This window comes from Hyperolius riggenbachi, chromosome 5 (assembly GCF_040937935.1).
Source record: "Hyperolius riggenbachi isolate aHypRig1 chromosome 5, aHypRig1.pri, whole genome shotgun sequence".
In the NCBI taxonomy this organism is placed as follows: Eukaryota; Metazoa; Chordata; class Amphibia; order Anura; family Hyperoliidae; genus Hyperolius; species Hyperolius riggenbachi.
The window spans coordinates 243,727,678-243,747,571 of NC_090650.1; the positions used below are offsets into that span (position 1 = coordinate 243,727,678).

At 43.9% G+C, this 19,894-nt stretch overlaps 1 protein-coding gene across 1 annotated transcript in view; it reads right to left on the minus strand.

The window, feature by feature from the left end:
• Positions 1-204: 204 nt before the first annotated feature.
• LOC137517602 (protein SON-like) overlaps positions 205-19,894 on the minus strand; it is a 28,082-nt gene continuing 8,392 nt past the window's right edge. Inside the window, exons 6-7 of the mRNA XM_068234594.1 lie at positions 19,533-19,826; positions 205-404 (exon numbers count right to left, since the gene is read on the minus strand). Of these exons, the coding sequence (XP_068090695.1) occupies positions 271-404; positions 19,533-19,826 (428 nt within the window). The 3' untranslated portion in view covers positions 205-270. The remainder of the gene's footprint in view (positions 405-19,532; positions 19,827-19,894) is intronic.

The window sequence follows — 19,894 nt, forward strand, 5'->3', positions numbered from 1 at the left end:
AAACTACTAAGAGTGTATAGGAGGATAAAAGAAACCAAAAAGCCCTCCTACTAAAAAAAAAAAAGCAAAGCTCGGTGTAATTTTCCTTCTTAAAACAGAAGCAAATCTGCAATAATTCAGCTATAAGTGAACATTTGTGGTTACCCACAATGCACTGCTACTGAATATGCAAATTATCCCTCTTTGCCCTTGGTTTGATATGACACTACTTCTTCTTCTTGCTTGGACCAGCCCCTTCTTCTTGCTTGGACCGGCCATGGGGGCAGGGCGCTACTTCTTCTTCTTGCTTGGACCAGCCCCTTCTTCTTGCTTGTACCAGCCCTGGGGGCAGGGTGCTACTTCTTCTTCTTGCTTGAAGGTTGAGGCACTTACTCTATTATATATATAGATTGTTGGGGGACATTCTGTGTAAAAAACATACAGAGAAGTTAATTGATTTCCCTCTAAATTGGCCCTAGACTAAGATATAAAAATATGACTATGGTAGGGGTCAGATTGGGAGCCCCTCTGAGGGACAGTTAAGTGACAATTCAATATATACTCTGAACAGTGCTGCAAAAGATGTCAGCGCTATATAAATACTAAATAATAATAATAATGATTATAATGTTGGGGTATATGTTGATTAATTATATTAGGGAATAGGCTGCACAATTATGATGTTTTGAGTACACAACGCCTAATTACATTATTTCTTTGACATGACATGCTGCCTAATTGGTGTTTTGGGGGATATGCCTGACTGATCTAAAGGAAACTATAAAACAATCCCAGATTTGAGTGCCAGACCATACTGATAGTACAATATCACCATAATTTCTAACACTAACCCCCACCTTTACCTACTCCCAACACTAACCTGCCCCTACTTACACTTACACTTAACCCTTTGTTTTCCTGGAAAGGGGCTGTAAGGTTTTATTTAAGACAGACACCAGGGGCCATATGCAAATCACTTTTTCTCTTGTGTTTTCTCCTAGGAGATAATTTTTCATCTTCTATTTAAAATAACTTTTCAGCACTTTGCAATTGAAAAAGTTCCAAAAAGTAGGCAAAAGACAATATCTAAACTATTTTGAGCATTTTCTTGCTTGCTGGTGGCTTAAAAGGCATTTTATTGAGAAGTTTAAAAATATCACCTAGGAGAAAACTTGGGAGAAAAAGTTAATTGCTTATGGGCCCGGAGGCCTTATTCAATTGACTTTTTCACCTGAATTTTCTCCTAGGAGATAATTTTTCATCTTCGATTTAAAACTACTTTCCAGCTTTTTTCAACTAAAAAAGTACAAAACAGTAGGTGAAAAGGGACTAACAAAGTCATTTTGAGTATTTCCTTGCTTTTTGGTGGTTTAAAAGGCATTTTATTGACAAATTTAAAAATATCACCTAGGAGAAAACTCAGAAGAAAAAGTGAATTGCATGTGGGCCCCGGTTTAGATAAGTGACTTTCTCTGAGCAAACTTTCATGCAAGGCTTTAATCATTTATTTACATATTATGTATATTTAAAATAAACATGACACTTATCTGGTAAATGGTTTGCCATATGTTAACATAATGGTAATGAAATTCTTCCAACATCGCATGCATATTTCACAAAGAGATGAAACCCCATGCCTAATGTATTCCCTCATCTTTTACATAATGGATAAATATTAAAATAGTAATAAAGTGCTCAGTTTTACTAGGACAGCTCTTAAGCTTTTCATACAATACAAGATACCGTATGTAATATTAGTTTTACATTCAAAATTAAGAGAAAAATAAACCTACTGTATCTTTGTTTTTTTGTCCACAACTTGCATATAATTTTAATTGTTTCCCATGACCCGTTTTCTAGGAGAGCGCCCTTTTCGCAGAGGACTGAAAACTTAACAATTCAGTAGTATAAAGTTTGCTAGGCATGTAGCTTCCTTAAAATCTGCACATGTTTAGGAGGAGAATATCAGTAAATTAGAATCAGTGTATTATTTTTGCATTAATCTATTAGTGTCAGGCAGATAAAGTAATTAAAGCAAACCTGAAGCAAAAAGCACAAAAACAAAACAACAAACAAATGTATGATATAATGTATTGCATGTGTAGTACAGATAATGAATAGAACATTCATAGCAAAGAAAATAATCTGTTATTTTTATTTTCAGTTATATAGCTTTTTTATACCATTGCATCATTCTGTCATAACTGCAGTTTATAAACCACACTCTGTATTTTAAACTATAAAACAGATCAGAGCTATTGACTTTTTGAATTTCCCTGCAGTAAAGCTTTATATCAACCTGTTTCTCACTGTTTCTTGTTTAAGTGCTTCAGAAAACAAGACTGTGTTCGACCAAAGTTGGGTCAGAGAGGTCAGAAAAGCTCTTTTGAAACAACTAAAGTTTCTTAACTCTTCCTGTACTGTAAAAGAATATGAGACTTTTTTCTTTGCTACTAATGTTCTATATCTTAGCTATACTACGCATACAATTCATTACCTCATAATTTTATTTTCACTCCAGGTTTGCTTTAAGCAAAGGATTGCATGAGACTTGGTGTTCTAATAGATGTGATGATGAATGTCATGCAGTAGTAAGGTGGATGTTGTGGCTATATATTCAGACAGAAAGACAGGCATGATTGCTTTTAGACTGACAAGTATGTCAGTAATGCTAATCAGGGTGATCACTACATTATATCATGGGAAAATAAATTGTATTGTAAAATATTTTATGTACCTGAGTGGACAATCAATTAATACAGTGGTTTGCAAAAGTATTCGGCCCCCTTGACGTTTTCCACATTTTGTCATATTACTGCCACAAACATGAATCAATCTTATTGGAATTTCCCGTAAAAGACCAATACAAAGTGGTGTACACGTGAGAAGTGGAACGAAAATCATACATTCCAAACATTAAAAAAAAAAAATAACTGCAGTGGGGTGTGCGTAATTATTTAGCCCCCTGAGTCAATACTTTCTAGAACCACCTTTTGCTGCAATTACAGCTGCCAATCTTTTAGGGTATGTCTCTACCAGCTTTGAACATCTAGAGACTGAAATCCTTGCCTATTCTTCTTTGCAAAACAGCTCCAGCTCAGTCAGATTAGATGGACAGCGTTTCTGAACAGCAGTTTTCAGATCTTGCCAAAGATTCTCGATTGGATTTAGATCTGGACTTTGACTGGGCTATTCTAACACATGGATATGTTTTGTTTTAAACCATTCCATTGTTGCCCTGGCTTTATGTTTAGGGTCGTTGTCCTGCTGGAAGGTGAACCTCCGCCCCAGTCTCAAGTCTTTTCCAGTCTCAAGTCTTTTGCAGACTCCAAAAGGTTTTCTTCCAAGATTGCCCTGTATTTGGCTCCATCCATCTTCCCATCAACACTGACCAGCTTCCCTGTCCATGCTGAAGAGAAGCACCCCCAGAGCATGATGCTGCCACCACCATATTTGACAGTGGGGATGGTGTGTTCAGAGTAATGTGCAGTGTTAGTTTTCCGCCACACATAGCATTTTGGCCAAAAAGTTCCATTTTGGTCTCATCTGACCAGAGCACCTTCTTCCACATGTTTGCTGTGTCCCCCACATGGCTTGTGGCAAAGTGCAAACTGCAAACTGAACTTCTTATGCTTTTCTGTTAACAATGGCTTTCTTCTTGCCACTCTTCCATAAAGGCCAACTTTGTGCAGTGCATGACTAATAGTTTTCCTATGGACAGATTCCCCCACCTGAGCTGTAGATCATCCAGCGTCACTATGGGCCTCTTGACTGCATTTCTGATTAGCGCTCTCCTTGTTCTGCCTGTGAGTTTAGGTGGACGGCCTTGTCTTGGTACTTTTACAGTTGTGCCATACTCCTTCCATTTCTGAATGATCGCTTGAACAGTGCTCCGCGGTATGTTCAAGGCTTTGGAAATCTTTTTGTAGCCTAAGCCTGCTTTACATTTCCCAATAACTTGATCCCTGACCTGTCTGGTGTGTTCTTTTGACTTCATGGTGTTGTTGCTCTCTTAGACAACCTATAAGGCTGTCACAGAGCAGCTGTATTTGTACTGACATTAGATTACACACAGGTGCACTTTATTTAGTCATTAGCACTCATCAGGCAATGTCTATGGGCAACTGACTGCACTCAGACTAAAGGGGGCTGAATAATTACAAACACCCCGCTTTACCTGGTCAAATCAACTCAAAATATTATTTTTTAAAAGTTTTTTTTTTAAATACATGTATTAAAAAGTGTGTCAGTAATGTTTATAAAAACATAGATAGGCTAGGCAGGGAAATAAATTTAAGAGGAGGAATATATTATAGATAAAAAGAACCCCCAGCATTCAACTGTTTGGCACTGATTACTAAAGAGCCAGTGCTCCTAAAGTATGTTATAACTTCAAACCATAACAGCAGAAAAAGCAGTTATTTATTTGTAAAAAAAATGTTTGGAATCATGTCTGATTTTCGTTCCACTTCTCACGTGTACACCACTTTGTATTGGTCTTTCACGTGGAATTCCAATAAAATTGATTCATGTTTGTGGTAGTAATATGACAAAATGTGGAAAACTTCAAGAGGGCCGAATACTTTTGAAAACCACTGTATATGCTTTAAAGGAATACTGTAAGGGGTCGGGGGGAAATGAGTTGAACTTACCTAGGGCTTCTAGTGGTCCCCCGCAGACATCCTGTGCCCGGGCAGCCACTTACCGATGCTCCGGCCCCGCCTTCTGTTCACTTCTGTAATTTCAGACTTTAAAGTCTGAAAACCGCTGCGCCTGCGTTGCCATGTCCTCGCTCCTGCTGATGTCACCAGGAGCGTACTGCGCAGGCCTAGTATGATCTGCGACTGCACAGTACGCTTCTGGTGACAACAGCGGGAGCGAGGACATAGCCATGCAGGCATCGTGGTTTTCAGACTTTAAAGTCTGAAATTCCAGAAGTGAACCGGAGGCGGGGCCGGAGCATCGGTGAGTGGCTGCATGGGCACAGGATGTCTGAGGGGGACCACTAGACCACAACTCATTTTCCCCCGACCCCCCTACAGTATTCCTTTAAACACTATTCAGTAGCTGTGAAATAATTCTACAGTGTATAAATTGAATTAACCATGATAGTTCAGTTAAAGAGGAACTTTGGACTGCTAGAAACATTTTTATAAACATTACTGACACACTTTTTAAAATCTGTATTCAAAAAAACCTTTAAAAAATAATATTTTGCGTTTATTTGACCAGCAGGCATGGGCTTCCGGAATTCCGCGGAATCTAAAATTCCGAATTCCGTCGGAATTTGGGTTTCCGGATCGTTCTGCGGAATCCGGAATTTACAATCCGGAATGCGGAATTCCGCGGAAATCCGACCAAACGGAACCGGAATGAATTGACCAATGAGGAGATGCGGAATGAGTTGACCAATCATGATCAGAGGAAATTTAGCGCGGTAAAAAAAAGCGTAATTCCGTGTATGTAATGCGGAAATCCGTATAAATATACGGAAATTTGATTTAAACGGAAAAGTACTGTCCAATAACTGTCCTCATAAATTTACACCAATCACAGGCCCTAGCAACCACATCCTAGCAACCTATCAGAGTCTATCCCACCCCTCTAGTATATAAGACAGGCTTATGCTGATGTCATGTGTGGGTTTTAGTTAGAGGAGAATTGTGAAAGAGAGAGCTCAGAGCTGCATTATTATATTGTGTGCTGTTGAGACATTTTTTTTCACTGTGATTGCTATTATTGCTATATATATTAGATAGATACTAGTAGTAGTGAGAGATAGATTAGATTGTAGTGTGATTGTAGACAGTGTGAGAGCAGTTTGAAGTTAGATCAGGCCTGTATTAGTAGTGTGAGTGAGAGACAGATTTAGTGTGATAGATATAGTATTGAGTGACAAGTGACTGAGAGTATTTTGAAATTAGTAAGTCAGTGAGAGTGGTTAGATAAAGCTAGATAGTGTAGTGTATTTTATTTCTTTTTCATAGTGTCAGTTTTTCATTTATACTTTTTTTCTTCATTTATTTCATTGATTTTCTTCATTGATTGCCTGTAAGTCCCCTCCCTTCTTCTTTAATTTCATTACTGTCCCCGACCCCAAAAAAAAAATTTAAAAAATGAGGCACATCAAGAGTGTTGGTGGACGAGGTGGCTCCTCCTCATCAGGACGCCAGCAGCAGGCAGGGCCCAGCAATGTAGCAGAAACAGATCAGGTTGAGGTTCTTCCTGGGCGCAGCAGGGGAACTCCCCGGATCACTTCTATGTTCCCAACCACTAGGCGCCGCATCATTGGCAAGCAGGATGCGGCCTCATTGGTTGACTGGATCGGTGCGGAGCCCTCCACCCAATCTGAAGAGCTGATGTGCAGTGGCAGCAGTGCAAATAGCAGGGAAGACTCTGTGGCAGCTGGTCATGTTGCAGAGTCTGGCTTCTCCCCCAATCTTTTTGAAGGTAATGCTGACGAGGGTAATATTGGACAATTGTGGGGAGAAGCCCTGCATGAGACTATGGGACCCAATTCACAAAGTTTGGTGGAGGATGTGGTGAATGAAGTGGGTCCAGTTTTTTCTCCATCCACTCCACCAAGAAATGCCCCAGTCACTCGTCGTCGGGAATTGTCAAGTCCCCATTTGGAGGACGATTTGTCTTGTGTGGGTGATGATGAGGTGGCCGACAAAAATTGGACGCCAACTAATTCACCGAACAGCAGCAGTGAAAGTGAACCTGTTAGGCGTCCATCGGTCAGGAGGGTGCATCAGGTGGAGTCTAGGGGGGGCATGGACTCCGCTGGTGGTGTGATAGGCAACAGCAGCAGCATGCTTAATCAGCAGGGCCAAACACAGCAGCAGCAGCAGCTTGTCCAGCAGCCTGCAGCACCATCTGTGAGCACCCAGTCCCATGCTGGTCAGCGACCGGTCAACACCAAGAGAAAGGGCCGGACCTCCCAAGCATGGGACTATTTCACTGATCACTCACAGGATCCTTCCCGTGCAGTGTGTAACCTGTGCAGTGTGACGGTGAGCAGAGGGAAAGCAGCATCTGGGTTTGGGACATCAGGTTTGCGTTCCCACCTTAAAACAAGTCATATTGTGCAGTGGGACTTAATAAAAAAAAATATCAGCCAAGGTAAAGGCAGCAGTGCACAGAGTGCGGCAGGAGGAGATGCAGCAGTTCCTCTCAGCCGTTCCTCTGTGCGTCCTGTGCAACCTGCGCAGTCCCACTGCATGGCTGTTCCCTCTGCACGCCAGGCTGGTGGCGGCAACCAGACCTTGACGGTGTGCTCATCACCAGCTGTATCCTCCCCACAAAATGTTGCCGTCCAGCGCCAGGCCTCTCTCACTGAGATGGTTGCACGGAAGAGGCCTCTCCCCCCTAATGATCCCATAGCGCTACGCAACAATGGGCTCGTGGCAAAGCTGTTGGCCCAACAGCTCTTGCCCTATCAGTTTGTGGAAAGTGCCCCCTTCCGCCAACTGATGAGCTGTTTGGCTCCACAATGGCGGGTCCCCAGCCGCCATTACTTTTCCCGAGTTGCTATCCCTGCCCTACACCTGGATGTAGCTGGGCGTGTATCCCTTTCGTTGGACTACGCGGTTTGTGGAAGGGTGCACCTCACTACCGATGCCTGGACCAGCAGGCATGGGCAGGGACGCTATTTGACTGTGACAGCTCACTGGGTCACCCTTCATGGCGCTGGGGAGGGTATGAGCTGTGGGGCTCTGGTGGTGCCGCCCCGGGGGGTCAAGGGGAGGCCCGTCTCCCTCCCTTCTGCCACTTCTTCTGTAGCAGGTCAGGCCGCTGCTGAGCCTCCCAGCAAGCGGCCACGCTGTTACGCTAATCTACAGCACAAGCGCTGTCAAGCTGTGCTGAGGATGGAGCCAGTGCAACACAGGAGTCTGACGGGAGATGTGATCCTGTCTGTCCTACAGGAGCAGATCCAGCATTGGCTGACCCCCCGAGATCTGTTGACAGGTAATGTGGTGTCAGACAATGGCACCAACATTCTGGCCGCCATTCGTACTGGTGGCTACACACACCTGCCTTGCCTCGCACATGTCCTCAACCTCATCGTGCAACGGTTTCTGCGAACCTATGAGGGTTTGAGTGACGTCGTGCTTTTGGCACGTAAAGTGTGTGGCCACATTAGACGCTCCGCAACCGCCACCGCGTCCTTGGCCAAACTGCAGCGCATCCACAGCTTGCCGCAGCACAAGCTGATGGTTGACTGCCAGACGCGGTGGAACTCCACACTGTACATGTTGAGAAGGTTGTTGGAGCAAAAAATGGCGGTCATCCATTACCTGTCTTCAGCCTCCTCCTCCCATTCGTCAAGACCACCTCCGGAGAATCTGACTGGGGACCAGTGGCGGCAGATCAGGGAGGTCTGCAATGTTTTGGCGCCTTTTGATGAGGCTACTAAGGTGGTCAGCATGGAGCACTGCAACATTTCAGAAGTGCTCCCCCTTGTGCTAATGCTGGACAGGACACTGGGTCACCTGATAGAATTGGCAGAGGAAGTCCATGCTGGGGCAAGTGGTGGAGAGCCCCAGGATGCTCAGGCCCAGGAGGAGGAGGAGGAGGAGGAGGTGGTGGTGACAGAGTCAGGGCCTGAACATGCGGGAGAGCTAATCGTCCGGGGGTGGGACGACCTTAATGAGCAGCAGGAGCATGAAGCAGAAAATGCCCTTTCTGACAGCCAGGAAGAGGTGGAAAGCGGTCATCTTTCCCACATGGCTGCTCACATGCTCCTCTGCCTCAGGAAGGACCCCCGGATAATCCGACTGAAAGCGAGGGATGATCTGTGGGTGGCCACCATATTGGACCCACGCTGCAAGGGGAAAGTGGGGGAGTTAATGGGATGTACCCAACAATTTAGCTCCCGAATGTCAGCGATCCGGCAGGATTTAATCAGGCGAGTGGAGCAGGCCTTTCCACCACCACCTGAACCTCCGCTTTCCCATACTACTCAGCGACAGCCAGCTAGTCACAGCCAGCAGAGGTGTGGTGGCGGTAATACGAGCACCAACCCCACCCGACCTGTTAATCTGCTGGCTGTGATGAGGGGATTTTATACGCCCCAATCACCCAATACTCCCACCAGCAGCAGCACTATCGGCAGCAGTAGTCATCACCACCAACGGCTGGTTCGCATGGTGAATGACTACTTGGGGTCATCCAGTGCAACAGACAATATGGATACAGATGACCCCATGGAGTATTGGGTGAAGAAGCTGGACACCTGGCCTGAGCTTGCTCAGTACGCACTGCAGGTTCTGTCATGCCCCGCCTCCAGTGTGCTTTCTGAGCGGGTATTCAGTGCCGCAGGTGGGGTGGTCACCGACTACCGGACCCGTCTGTCCGCAGAAAATGTGGACAGACTCACATTTATTAAAATGAATGAGTCCTGGATCAATGACCAGTTCAAAGGCCCTGTCACTGATTCCAGAGAGTGAGTAAAAGGGTCTGGTCATAATCCCTCGCACGCTCTCCCGCAAAATTATATATTAATTGGATACAATCTCCCAAAAATTTTTTAATGTAAAGCGGATCCGAGATGAAAAACTAAATATAATAAGTCACTTGTCTATATACTCTATCTTGTCTAAAGTTTAGATGGTTTACACAGCAAATCTAGCTGTAAACAGCTTCAACGGTATATTTTTCATCAATATTATTTTTTCCTGTGATACAATGTGAGCAGAAATGTTTTCTGCTTGTCACTATTACACAATTACACACATAGGCAGGCACGCTTATCTGTGTCTAGGCATGCAAATCTGCATATCTGAATTTTGTGAGAAAACTGCACTCCTATTTCCTCCATTACAAAGGCAATTGATCTGTATCTGCACTTCATCTCTCAGATTGTGAAACTATGCCTCTGAAAGCTATAGATATTAACACCTTTTTCACCTGCCCAGACTGAAATTCCACAATCCCTTGCAAGCGCCAAGGTTCTATTAAGAAGTTGTGTGTGTGCCTTGTTTAGTTTATAGGAAATTAGGGTATTTAAACAAAACAAGTATATTTGCCTTAAAGGGAACCAGAGACGAAGCACCCTTGTGTATTTTACCATATATATCAGTAAGAACATGAGAGAAAACACTTACCATGCTCTCTGTTTCATCATCACTGCTAAAAGTGTCTGTTATCTGCTGTGATAAGAATCCCGGACTGAGCATTCACTCTCTCTTTGCAGGGAATAATTATAGCTCAGTCATTATAGCAGAGCCACAAGGGGGCAGGCTTGGGCTTGAAAAGACACCAGAGAAGACAGACTCGGCTATAATCTTTCCGTAGCAAAGCTAGACTGAGCTCAGTCGGGGATTCTTATCAGAGGTGATAACAGTCAGATTAAACAGAGAACAATGAAACAAAGAGCAGATTAGGTGTTTACTGTCATTTTCCCACTGATTTATAAGGTAAAATACATGAGGGTACTTCATCTCTGGTTCTCTTTAAGGAATGCCCTTTAAACTATATGTAACAAACACAATTATGCAATGAGAAAAAGTTCATCTCGGATCCACTTTTATCCAAAAAACATCTATTGCAGCATTTATTTTTAAAAAATTCATAACTCTATGCGGTGTCCAGGTAGAAAAATAGTGATGTCCCACCTGTGGCAAGGGCACAACTGGTGTAACAAATTAAAAGTAAAAAGAAAAAAAAAAAAAAAAAAAAGGCTTGGGTGCTACAATACATACTCGGCTGTCCAAAAAAATTACTCCTGCTGAACCCAATTATTTTGTTATAAAAATAAGTGCCGTGGTACCACAGTGAGGGTTCACGGCCTGCTGATACTACTCCAACACTGTCTGCTGACTGCTGCTGCATTTTAAAAAAAAAAAAAAAACTCTGTGTGTTGTCCGGGTTGAAAAATAGTGATGTCCGAGCTGTGGCGAGGGTCGAACTGCGGCTTCGCAACCGCTGCCTGGCTGGAACTAATGTATTTTATTTAAAAATAATTTCTGCTGCCTCTAACCAAAACAAAATTACTTCTGCGGCCGCCAACTCAGCTACCTGACGTTATACTTTTCTGCCCAGGTCTCTAGTGTTTGAGGGCCTGTACTGCTGCCATTACCTGCTGTGTCAAACCTCATGATACCTACAACTGCTGCTGTGACAACTTCAACTTCTGGACATTATAGCCTTCAATCCTGGTCTCTCTTGGGTCCGAGGACCTGTACCGCTGCTGACATTATTACCTGCTGCTGTGTCAAACCTTGCGATACCTATCGCTGCTGCTGTGACAACTTCAACTGCTGGACTTTATAACCTTCAATCCAGGTCTCTCTAGGGGCCGAGGACCTGTACCGCTGCTGACATTATTACCTGCTGCTGTGTCAAACCTTGCGATACCTACTTCTGCTGCTGGGACAACTTCAACTGCTGGACATTATATCCTTCAATCCAGGTCTCTCTAGGGACAGAGGACCTGTACCGCTGCTGACATTATTACCTGCTGCTGTGTCAAACCTTGCGATACCTATCGCTGCTGCTGTGACAACTTCAACTGCTGGACTTTATAACCTTCAATCCTGGTCTCTCTTGGGTCCGAGGACCTGTACCGCTGCTGACATTATTACCTGCTGCTGTGTCAAACCTTATGATACCTACTTCTGCTGCTGGGACAACTTCAACTGCTGGACATTATATCCTTCAATCCTGGTCTCTCTTGGGTCCGAGGACCTGTACCGCTGCTGACATTATTACCTGCTGCTGTGTCAAACCTTATGATACCTACTTCTGCTGCTGGGACAACTTCAACTGCTGGACATTATATCCTTCAATCCAGGTCTCTCTAGGGGCCGAGGACCTGTACCGCTGCTGACATTATTACCTGCTGCTGTGTCAAACCTTGCGATACCTATCGCTGCTGCTGTGACAACTTCAACTGCTGGACTTTATAACCTTCAATCCAGGTCTCTCTAGGGGCCGAGGACCTGTACCGCTGCTGACATTATTACCTGCTGCTGTGTCAAACCTTGCGATACCTATCGCTGCTGCTGTGACAACTTCAACTGCTGGACTTTATAACCTTCAATCCAGGTCTCTCTAGGGGCCGAGGACCTGTACCGCTGCTGACATTATTACCTGCTGCTGTGTCAAACCTTGCGATACCTACTTCTGCTGCTGGGACAACTTCAACTGCTGGACATTATATCCTTCAATCCAGGTCTCTCTAGGGACAGAGGACCTGTACCGCTGCTGACATTATTACCTGCTGCTGTGTCAAACCTTGCGATACCTATCGCTGCTGCTGTGACAACTTCAACTGCTGGACTTTATAACCTTCAATCCTGGTCTCTCTTGGGTCCGAGGACCTGTACCGCTGCTGACATTATTACCTGCTGCTGTGTCAAACCTTATGATACCTACTTCTGCTGCTGGGACAACTTCAACTGCTGGACATTATATCCTTCAATCCTGGTCTCTCTAGGGACAGAGGACCTGTACCGCTGCTGACATTATTACCTGCTGCTGTGTCAAACCTTGCGATACCTATCGCTGCTGCTGTGACAACTTCAACTGCTGGACTTTATAACCTTCAATCCAGGTCTCTCTAGGGGCCGAGGACCTGTACCGCTGCTGACATTATTACCTGCTGCTGTGTCAAACCTTGCGATACCTACTTCTGCTGCTGGGACAACTTCAACTGCTGGACATTATATCCTTCAATCCAGGTCTCTCTAGGGACAGAGGACCTGTACCGCTGCTGACATTATTACCTGCTGCTGTGTCAAACCTTGCGATACCTATCGCTGCTGCTGTGACAACTTCAACTGCTGGACTTTATAACCTTCAATCCTGGTCTCTCTTGGGTCCGAGGACCTGTACCGCTGCTGACATTATTACCTGCTGCTGTGTCAAACCTTATGATACCTACTTCTGCTGCTGGGACAACTTCAACTGCTGGACATTATATCCTTCAATCCTGGTCTCTCTTGGGTCCGAGGACCTGTACCGCTGCTGACATTATTACCTGCTGCTGTGTCAAACCTTATGATACCTACTTCTGCTGCTGGGACAACTTCAACTGCTGGACATTATATCCTTCAATCCAGGTCTCTCTAGGGGCCGAGGACCTGTACCGCTGCTGACATTATTACCTGCTGCTGTGTCAAACCTTGCGATACCTATCGCTGCTGCTGTGACAACTTCAACTGCTGGACTTTATAACCTTCAATCCAGGTCTCTCTAGGGGCCGAGGACCTGTACCGCTGCTGACATTATTACCTGCTGCTGTGTCAAACCTTGCGATACCTATCGCTGCTGCTGTGACAACTTCAACTGCTGGACTTTATAACCTTCAATCCAGGTCTCTCTAGGGGCCGAGGACCTGTACCGCTGCTGACATTATTACCTGCTGCTGTGTCAAACCTTGCGATACCTACTTCTGCTGCTGGGACAACTTCAACTGCTGGACATTATATCCTTCAATCCAGGTCTCTCTAGGGACAGAGGACCTGTACCGCTGCTGACATTATTACCTGCTGCTGTGTCAAACCTTGCGATACCTATCGCTGCTGCTGTGACAACTTCAACTGCTGGACTTTATAACCTTCAATCCTGGTCTCTCTTGGGTCCGAGGACCTGTACCGCTGCTGACATTATTACCTGCTGCTGTGTCAAACCTTATGATACCTACTTCTGCTGCTGGGACAACTTCAACTGCTGGACATTATATCCTTCAATCCAGGTCTCTCTAGGGACAGAGGACCTGTACCGCTGCTGACATTATTACCTGCTGCTGTGTCAAACCTTGCGATACCTATCGCTGCTGCTGTGACAACTTCAACTGCTGGACTTTATAACCTTCAATCCAGGTCTCTCTAGGGGCCGAGGACCTGTACCGCTGCTGACATTATTACCTGCTGCTGTGTCAAACCTTGCGATACCTACTTCTGCTGCTGGGACAACTTCAACTGCTGGACATTATATCCTTCAATCCAGGTCTCTCTAGGGACAGAGGACCTGTACCGCTGCTGACATTATTACCTGCTGCTGTGTCAAACCTTGCGATACCTATCGCTGCTGCTGTGACAACTTCAACTGCTGGACTTTATAACCTTCAATCCTGGTCTCTCTTGGGTCCGAGGACCTGTACCGCTGCTGACATTATTACCTGCTGCTGTGTCAAACCTTATGATACCTACTTCTGCTGCTGGGACAACTTCAACTGCTGGACATTATATCCTTCAATCCTGGTCTCTCTAGGGACAGAGGACCTGTACCGCTGCTGACATTATTACCTGCTGCTGTGTCAAACCTTGCGATACCTATCGCTGCTGCTGTGACAACTTCAACTGCTGGACTTTATAACCTTCAATCCTGGTCTCTCTTGGGTCCGAGGACCTGTACCGCTGCTGACATTATTACCTGCTGCTGTGTCAAACCTTATGATACCTACTTCTGCTGCTGGGACAACTTCAACTGCTGGACATTATATCCTTCAATCCTGGTCTCTCTTGGGTCCGAGGACCTGTACCGCTGCTGACATTATTACCTGCTGCTGTGTCAAACCTTATGATACCTACTTCTGCTGCTGGGACAACTTCAACCGCTGGACATTATATCCTTCAATCCTGGTCTCTCTTGGGTCCGAGGACCTGTACCGCTGCTGACATTATTACCTGCTGCTGTGTCAAACCTTATAATTCCTACTTCTGCTGCTGGGACAACTTCAACTGCTGGACATTATATCCTTCAATCCTGGTCTCTCTTGGGTCCGAGGACCTGTACCGCTGCTGACATTATTACCTGCTGCTGTGTCAAACCTTGTGATACCTACCGCTGCTGCTGTGACAACTTCAACTTCTGGACTTCTGGAAGGGCATGTCTACCCTGCAGCCGTTACCTGCTGCCTCAAAACCAATATTGACTTACGCTACTGCCAAGCCATCTTATGGAAGTTATACCCTGTGCCTCGAACAACGAGTGATGTCAGAGATTTATTAAAGTGGATCCGAGATGAACTTTTACTCATTGCATAATTGTTTTCATTACATATAGTTTATAGGGCATTCCTTAAGGAAAATACTTGTGTTTTTTAATACCCTAATTTCCTATAAACTAAGCAAGCCATGCCCACAGCTTCTCGAAAACGCCTTGGTGTTTGCAAGGGATTGTGTGATTTCAGTCTGGGTTGTTTAAAAAGGGTGTTGCTAGCTATAGATTTCAGGGGCAGAGTAATCACAATCTGAGAGTTGCAGTGCAGATACAGAATACAGCTCAGTGTTCTGTGTAATAGAGGAGATAGGAGTGGAATATTCAAAGAATATGCAGATATGCAGAATAGCATGCCTAGATACAGATAAGCTTGCCTTGAGTGTAATTGTGTAATATTGACTGACAAGCAGAATACATGGTTGATCCCATTGTATCACAGGAAAAAATAGTACTGTTGAAAAATACACTGTTGAAGGTGTTTGCAGCTAGATTTGCTGAGTAAACCATCTAAACTTTAGACAAGATACATAGACAAGTGACTTGTTATTATATTTACGGTTTCATATCGGATCCGCTTTAAACAAAATCATATAATATGGCATGAAAGATTTTGTTTAAAAATCTGAACAAAGACTTTACATCTTGGCTACTTAATATTGTATCCAAGGGTGAATTTTGATATCCTTAAACAGGATAGGGCGCCTGGTAGAGCACATATATACACACTTCGGCGACAAATAATGCACCAGGTGTAGCCCATATAACAACTTCGGGTCTGGCCATGGATAGCGGGGATTGAAATAATTTGGGCTTGTAGCCTATATCAAAACTCAGGTGCACTTTTAGACACCTTGTAGAAGCCCATATTTCCAGAAATAACTTTGATCTCTATGGCGTCGCACTTTTCATAGATGTAGGCCAGGTGCCCTTTTCAACCGATACAGTGAATTCTTTGTTAATAACTAGGAGAGGTGTTTGACCCCCATATCATCAAATTTGATGTAAGGCAAGAAACAAATTATGCTTGAAAAATATTGCAAATCTCTAAACCTTGACAAATGAACATTTGTGTGTTACAGTAAATATATTTTGTGGTGCATACAACCGACATAAAAATATGCCAGGCAAGCAAGAGCCTGATGGTTATCAATCGTCACCAGCTAGTAGTTATACATACATTGTTCAATACATAGAATCCAACAGTGAACATGTTATAATAAATATTTTATTGCAATTTGCAACAACTTTGTTAAACTTTTTTTTAAAAAGTGAACAAATATAAAACACATAAAACAAAATTTAAACTTTTGTTTCTTAAAACAGAAAAAAATAATAATCTGAGGGAAGTTATTTGCCCATAGACATTACTTGATGTCTGAGTGCTAATGACTAAATAGAGTGCACCTGTGTGTAATCTAATGTCAGTACAAATACAGCTGCTCTGTGAGGGCCTCAGAGATTGTCTAAGAGAATATTGGGAGCAACAACACCATGAAGTCCAAAGAACACACCAGACAGTTCAGGGATAAAGTTATTGAGAAATTTAAAGCAGGCTTAGGCTACAAAAACAATTCCTATGCCTGGAACATACCACGGAGCACTGTTCAAGCGATCATTCAGAAATGGAAGGAGTATGGCACAACTGTAAACCTCCCAAGACAAGGCCATCCACCTAAACTCACAGGCCGAACAAGGAGAGCGCTGATCAGAAATGCAGTCAACAGGCCCATGGCGACTCTGGACGAGCTGCAGAGATCTACAGCTCAGGTGGGAGACTGTCCATACGACAGCTATTAGTCATGCACTGTACAAAGTTTGCATTTATGGAAGAGTGGCAAGAAGAAAGACATTGTTAAAGAGACACTGAAGCTTAAAAAAAAGATGATATTCTGATTTGTATGTGTAGTACAGCTAAGAAAAAAAACATTAAGATCAGATACATCAGTCTAATTGTTTCCAGTACAGGAAGAATTTAGAAACTCCAGTTGTTATCTCTATGCCAAAAAGCTAGTAAGCTCTCCCACTAACTTAGTTGTGGAAACGGCTGTTATCTGACTTTTATTATCTGAACTGTAATTGAACTGTTTACTTTTCCTCTGCTAGAGGAGAGTTCATTACTTCACAGACTGCTCTGAAAGACTCATTTTGAATGCTGAGTGTTGTGTAATCTGCACATTATTATAGGATAATGTAATCTGCGAAAAAACACTATATAACTGAAAATAAAAATATGAGAATATTTTCTTTGCTGCTAATCTTCTAGTAATTATTCATAGTACACAACCAATTCATTATATCATATATATTTTTTTCGCTTCAGTGTCTCTCTTTAACAGGAAGCATAAGAAGTTCCATTTGCAGTTTGCCACAAGCCATGTGGGGGACACAGCAACTATGTTGAAGAAGGTGCTCTGGTCAGATGAGACCAAAATTGAACTTTTTGGACAAAATGCAACACTCTACGCTCTGTGTGGCGGAAAATGAACACTGCACATCACTCTGAACACACCACCCCCACTGTCAAATATGGTGGTGGCAGCATCATGCTCGGGGGATGCATCTCTTCAGCAGGGACAGGGAAGCTGGTCAGAGTTGATGGGAAGATGGATGGAGCCAAATACAGAGCAAACTTGGAAGAAAACCTCTTGGAATCTGCGAAAGACTTGAGACTGGGGTGGAGGTTCACCTTCCAGCAGGACAACGACCCTAAACATAAAGCCAGGGCAACAATGGAATGGTTTAAAACAAAACATATATACAGTGGTTTGCAAAAGTATTCGGCCCCCTTGAAGTTTTCCACATTTTGTCATATTACTGCCACAAACATGAATCAATTGTATTGGAATTCAACATGAAAGACCAACACAAAGTGGTGTACACATGAGAAGTGCAACAAAAATCATACATGAGTCCACATTTTTTTTACTAATAAATAACTGCTAAGTGGTGTGTGCATAATTATTCGGCACCCTTTGATCAGAGTGCATTCAGTTGCCTATAGACAGTGCCTGATGAGTGCTATTGACTAAATAGAGTGCACCTGTGTGTAATTTAATGTCAGTACAAATACAGCTGCTCTTTGAGGGCCTCAGAGGTTGTCTAAGAGAATATTGGGAGCAACGAGACCGTAAAGTCCAAAGAACACACCAGACTGGTCAGGGATCAAGTAATTGACAAATTTAAAGGAGGCTTAGGCTACAAAAAGATTTCCTATGCCTTGAACATCCCACGGAGCACTGTTCAAGCGACCATTCAGAAATGGAAGGAGTATGGCACAACTGTGAACCTCCCAAGACAAGGCCATCCACCTAAACTCACAGGCCGAACAAGGACTGCGCTGATCAGAAATGCAGTCAAGAGGCCCATGGTGACTCTGGACGAGCTGCAGAGATCTACAGCTCAGGTGGTGGAATCTGTCCATAGGACAACTATTAGTCATGCACTGTACAAAGTTGGCCTTTATGGAAGAGTGGCAAGAAGAAAGGCATTGTTAACAGAAAGCATAAGAAGTCCCATTTGCATTTTGCCACAAGCCATGTGGGGGACACAGCAACCATGTGGAAGAAGTTGCTCTGGTCAGATGAGACCAAAATGGTATTTTTTGGACAAAATGAAAAACGCTCTCTGTGGCGGAAAACTAACACTGCACGTCACTCTGAACACACCATCCCCGCTGTCAAATATGGTGGTGGCAGCATCATGCTGGGGGTGTGCATCTCTTCAGCAGGGACAGGGAAGCTGGTCAGAGTTGATGGGAAGATGTATGGAGCCAATTACAGGGCAAATTTGTAAGAAAACCTCTTGGAGACTGCAAAAGACTTGAGACTGGGGTGGAGGTTCACCTTCCAGCAGGACAATGACCCGAAACATAAAGCCAGGGCAACTATGGAATGGTTTAAAACAAAACATATATATGTGTTAGAAAGGGCCAGTCAAAGTCCAGATCTAAATCCAATCGACAATCTGTGGCAAGATCTGAAAACTGGTGTTCACAAACGCTGTCCATTTAATCTGACTGAGCTGGAGCTGTTTTGCAAAGAAGAATGGGCAAGGATTTCAGTCTCTAGATGTGCAAAGCTGGTAGAGACATACCCTAAAAGACTGGCAGCTGTAATTGCAAAAAAATGGTGGTTCTACAAAGTATTGACTCAGGTGACCGAATAATTAAGTACACCCCACTTAGTTATTTATTTGTAAAAAATGTTTGTAATCATGTATGATTTTCAGTCCACTTTTTCTCACGTGTACCCATACAAAAACTTTGGCTACAAAAAAAGCCCAGGGCCGTGTTAATTACTATTCCCCCTCCAGGCCGCCATGGATAGTGGCGAATGAAATATTTCGGCTTCCAGCACTTGTAGGCTATATCAAAACTCGGGCGGCCTTTTCTACACCTTGTAGCCCATATTTCAATAAATACTATTTATGTCTACCACTTTGTATTGGTCTTTCACGTGGAATTCTAATACAATGGATTCATGTTTGTGGCAGTAATATGATATAATGTGGAAGACTTCAAGGGGGCAGAATACTTTTGCAAGCCACTGGATATAATTCGGAACCCAGGAGGAGTCAGGACCAACATTACATCCTCCTTGTACCTGCCAGTTGTCCAAAATAGTCATGGAGCTGTCCTGCCTCCTCCCTGAAAGCGAGGATGCGTTGCCTTTGCTCCTCAATTTGGCCCTCCATCTCCTGCCTTTGTTGCAGCAGTTGGTGGCGGAAAGCTGCCTCTTGCTGCCGAAGTCGCTCCTCAAAGTCCGCCTGCTGCTGCTGAAGAGTCGTTTGTTGTTCTGACTTCCACTGTTCTAATTGTTGAACAGTGGAAGTCAGAACCACCACTTCCTGCTGCAGGGTTGAGACTTGGCCGGCCAGAATCTCGAAATGAGAAGAAGCTGTAAAGAAAAAGATGGAGAAAAATAAAATATTACACTACGCATGAACAAAAACTGATAATAAAAGA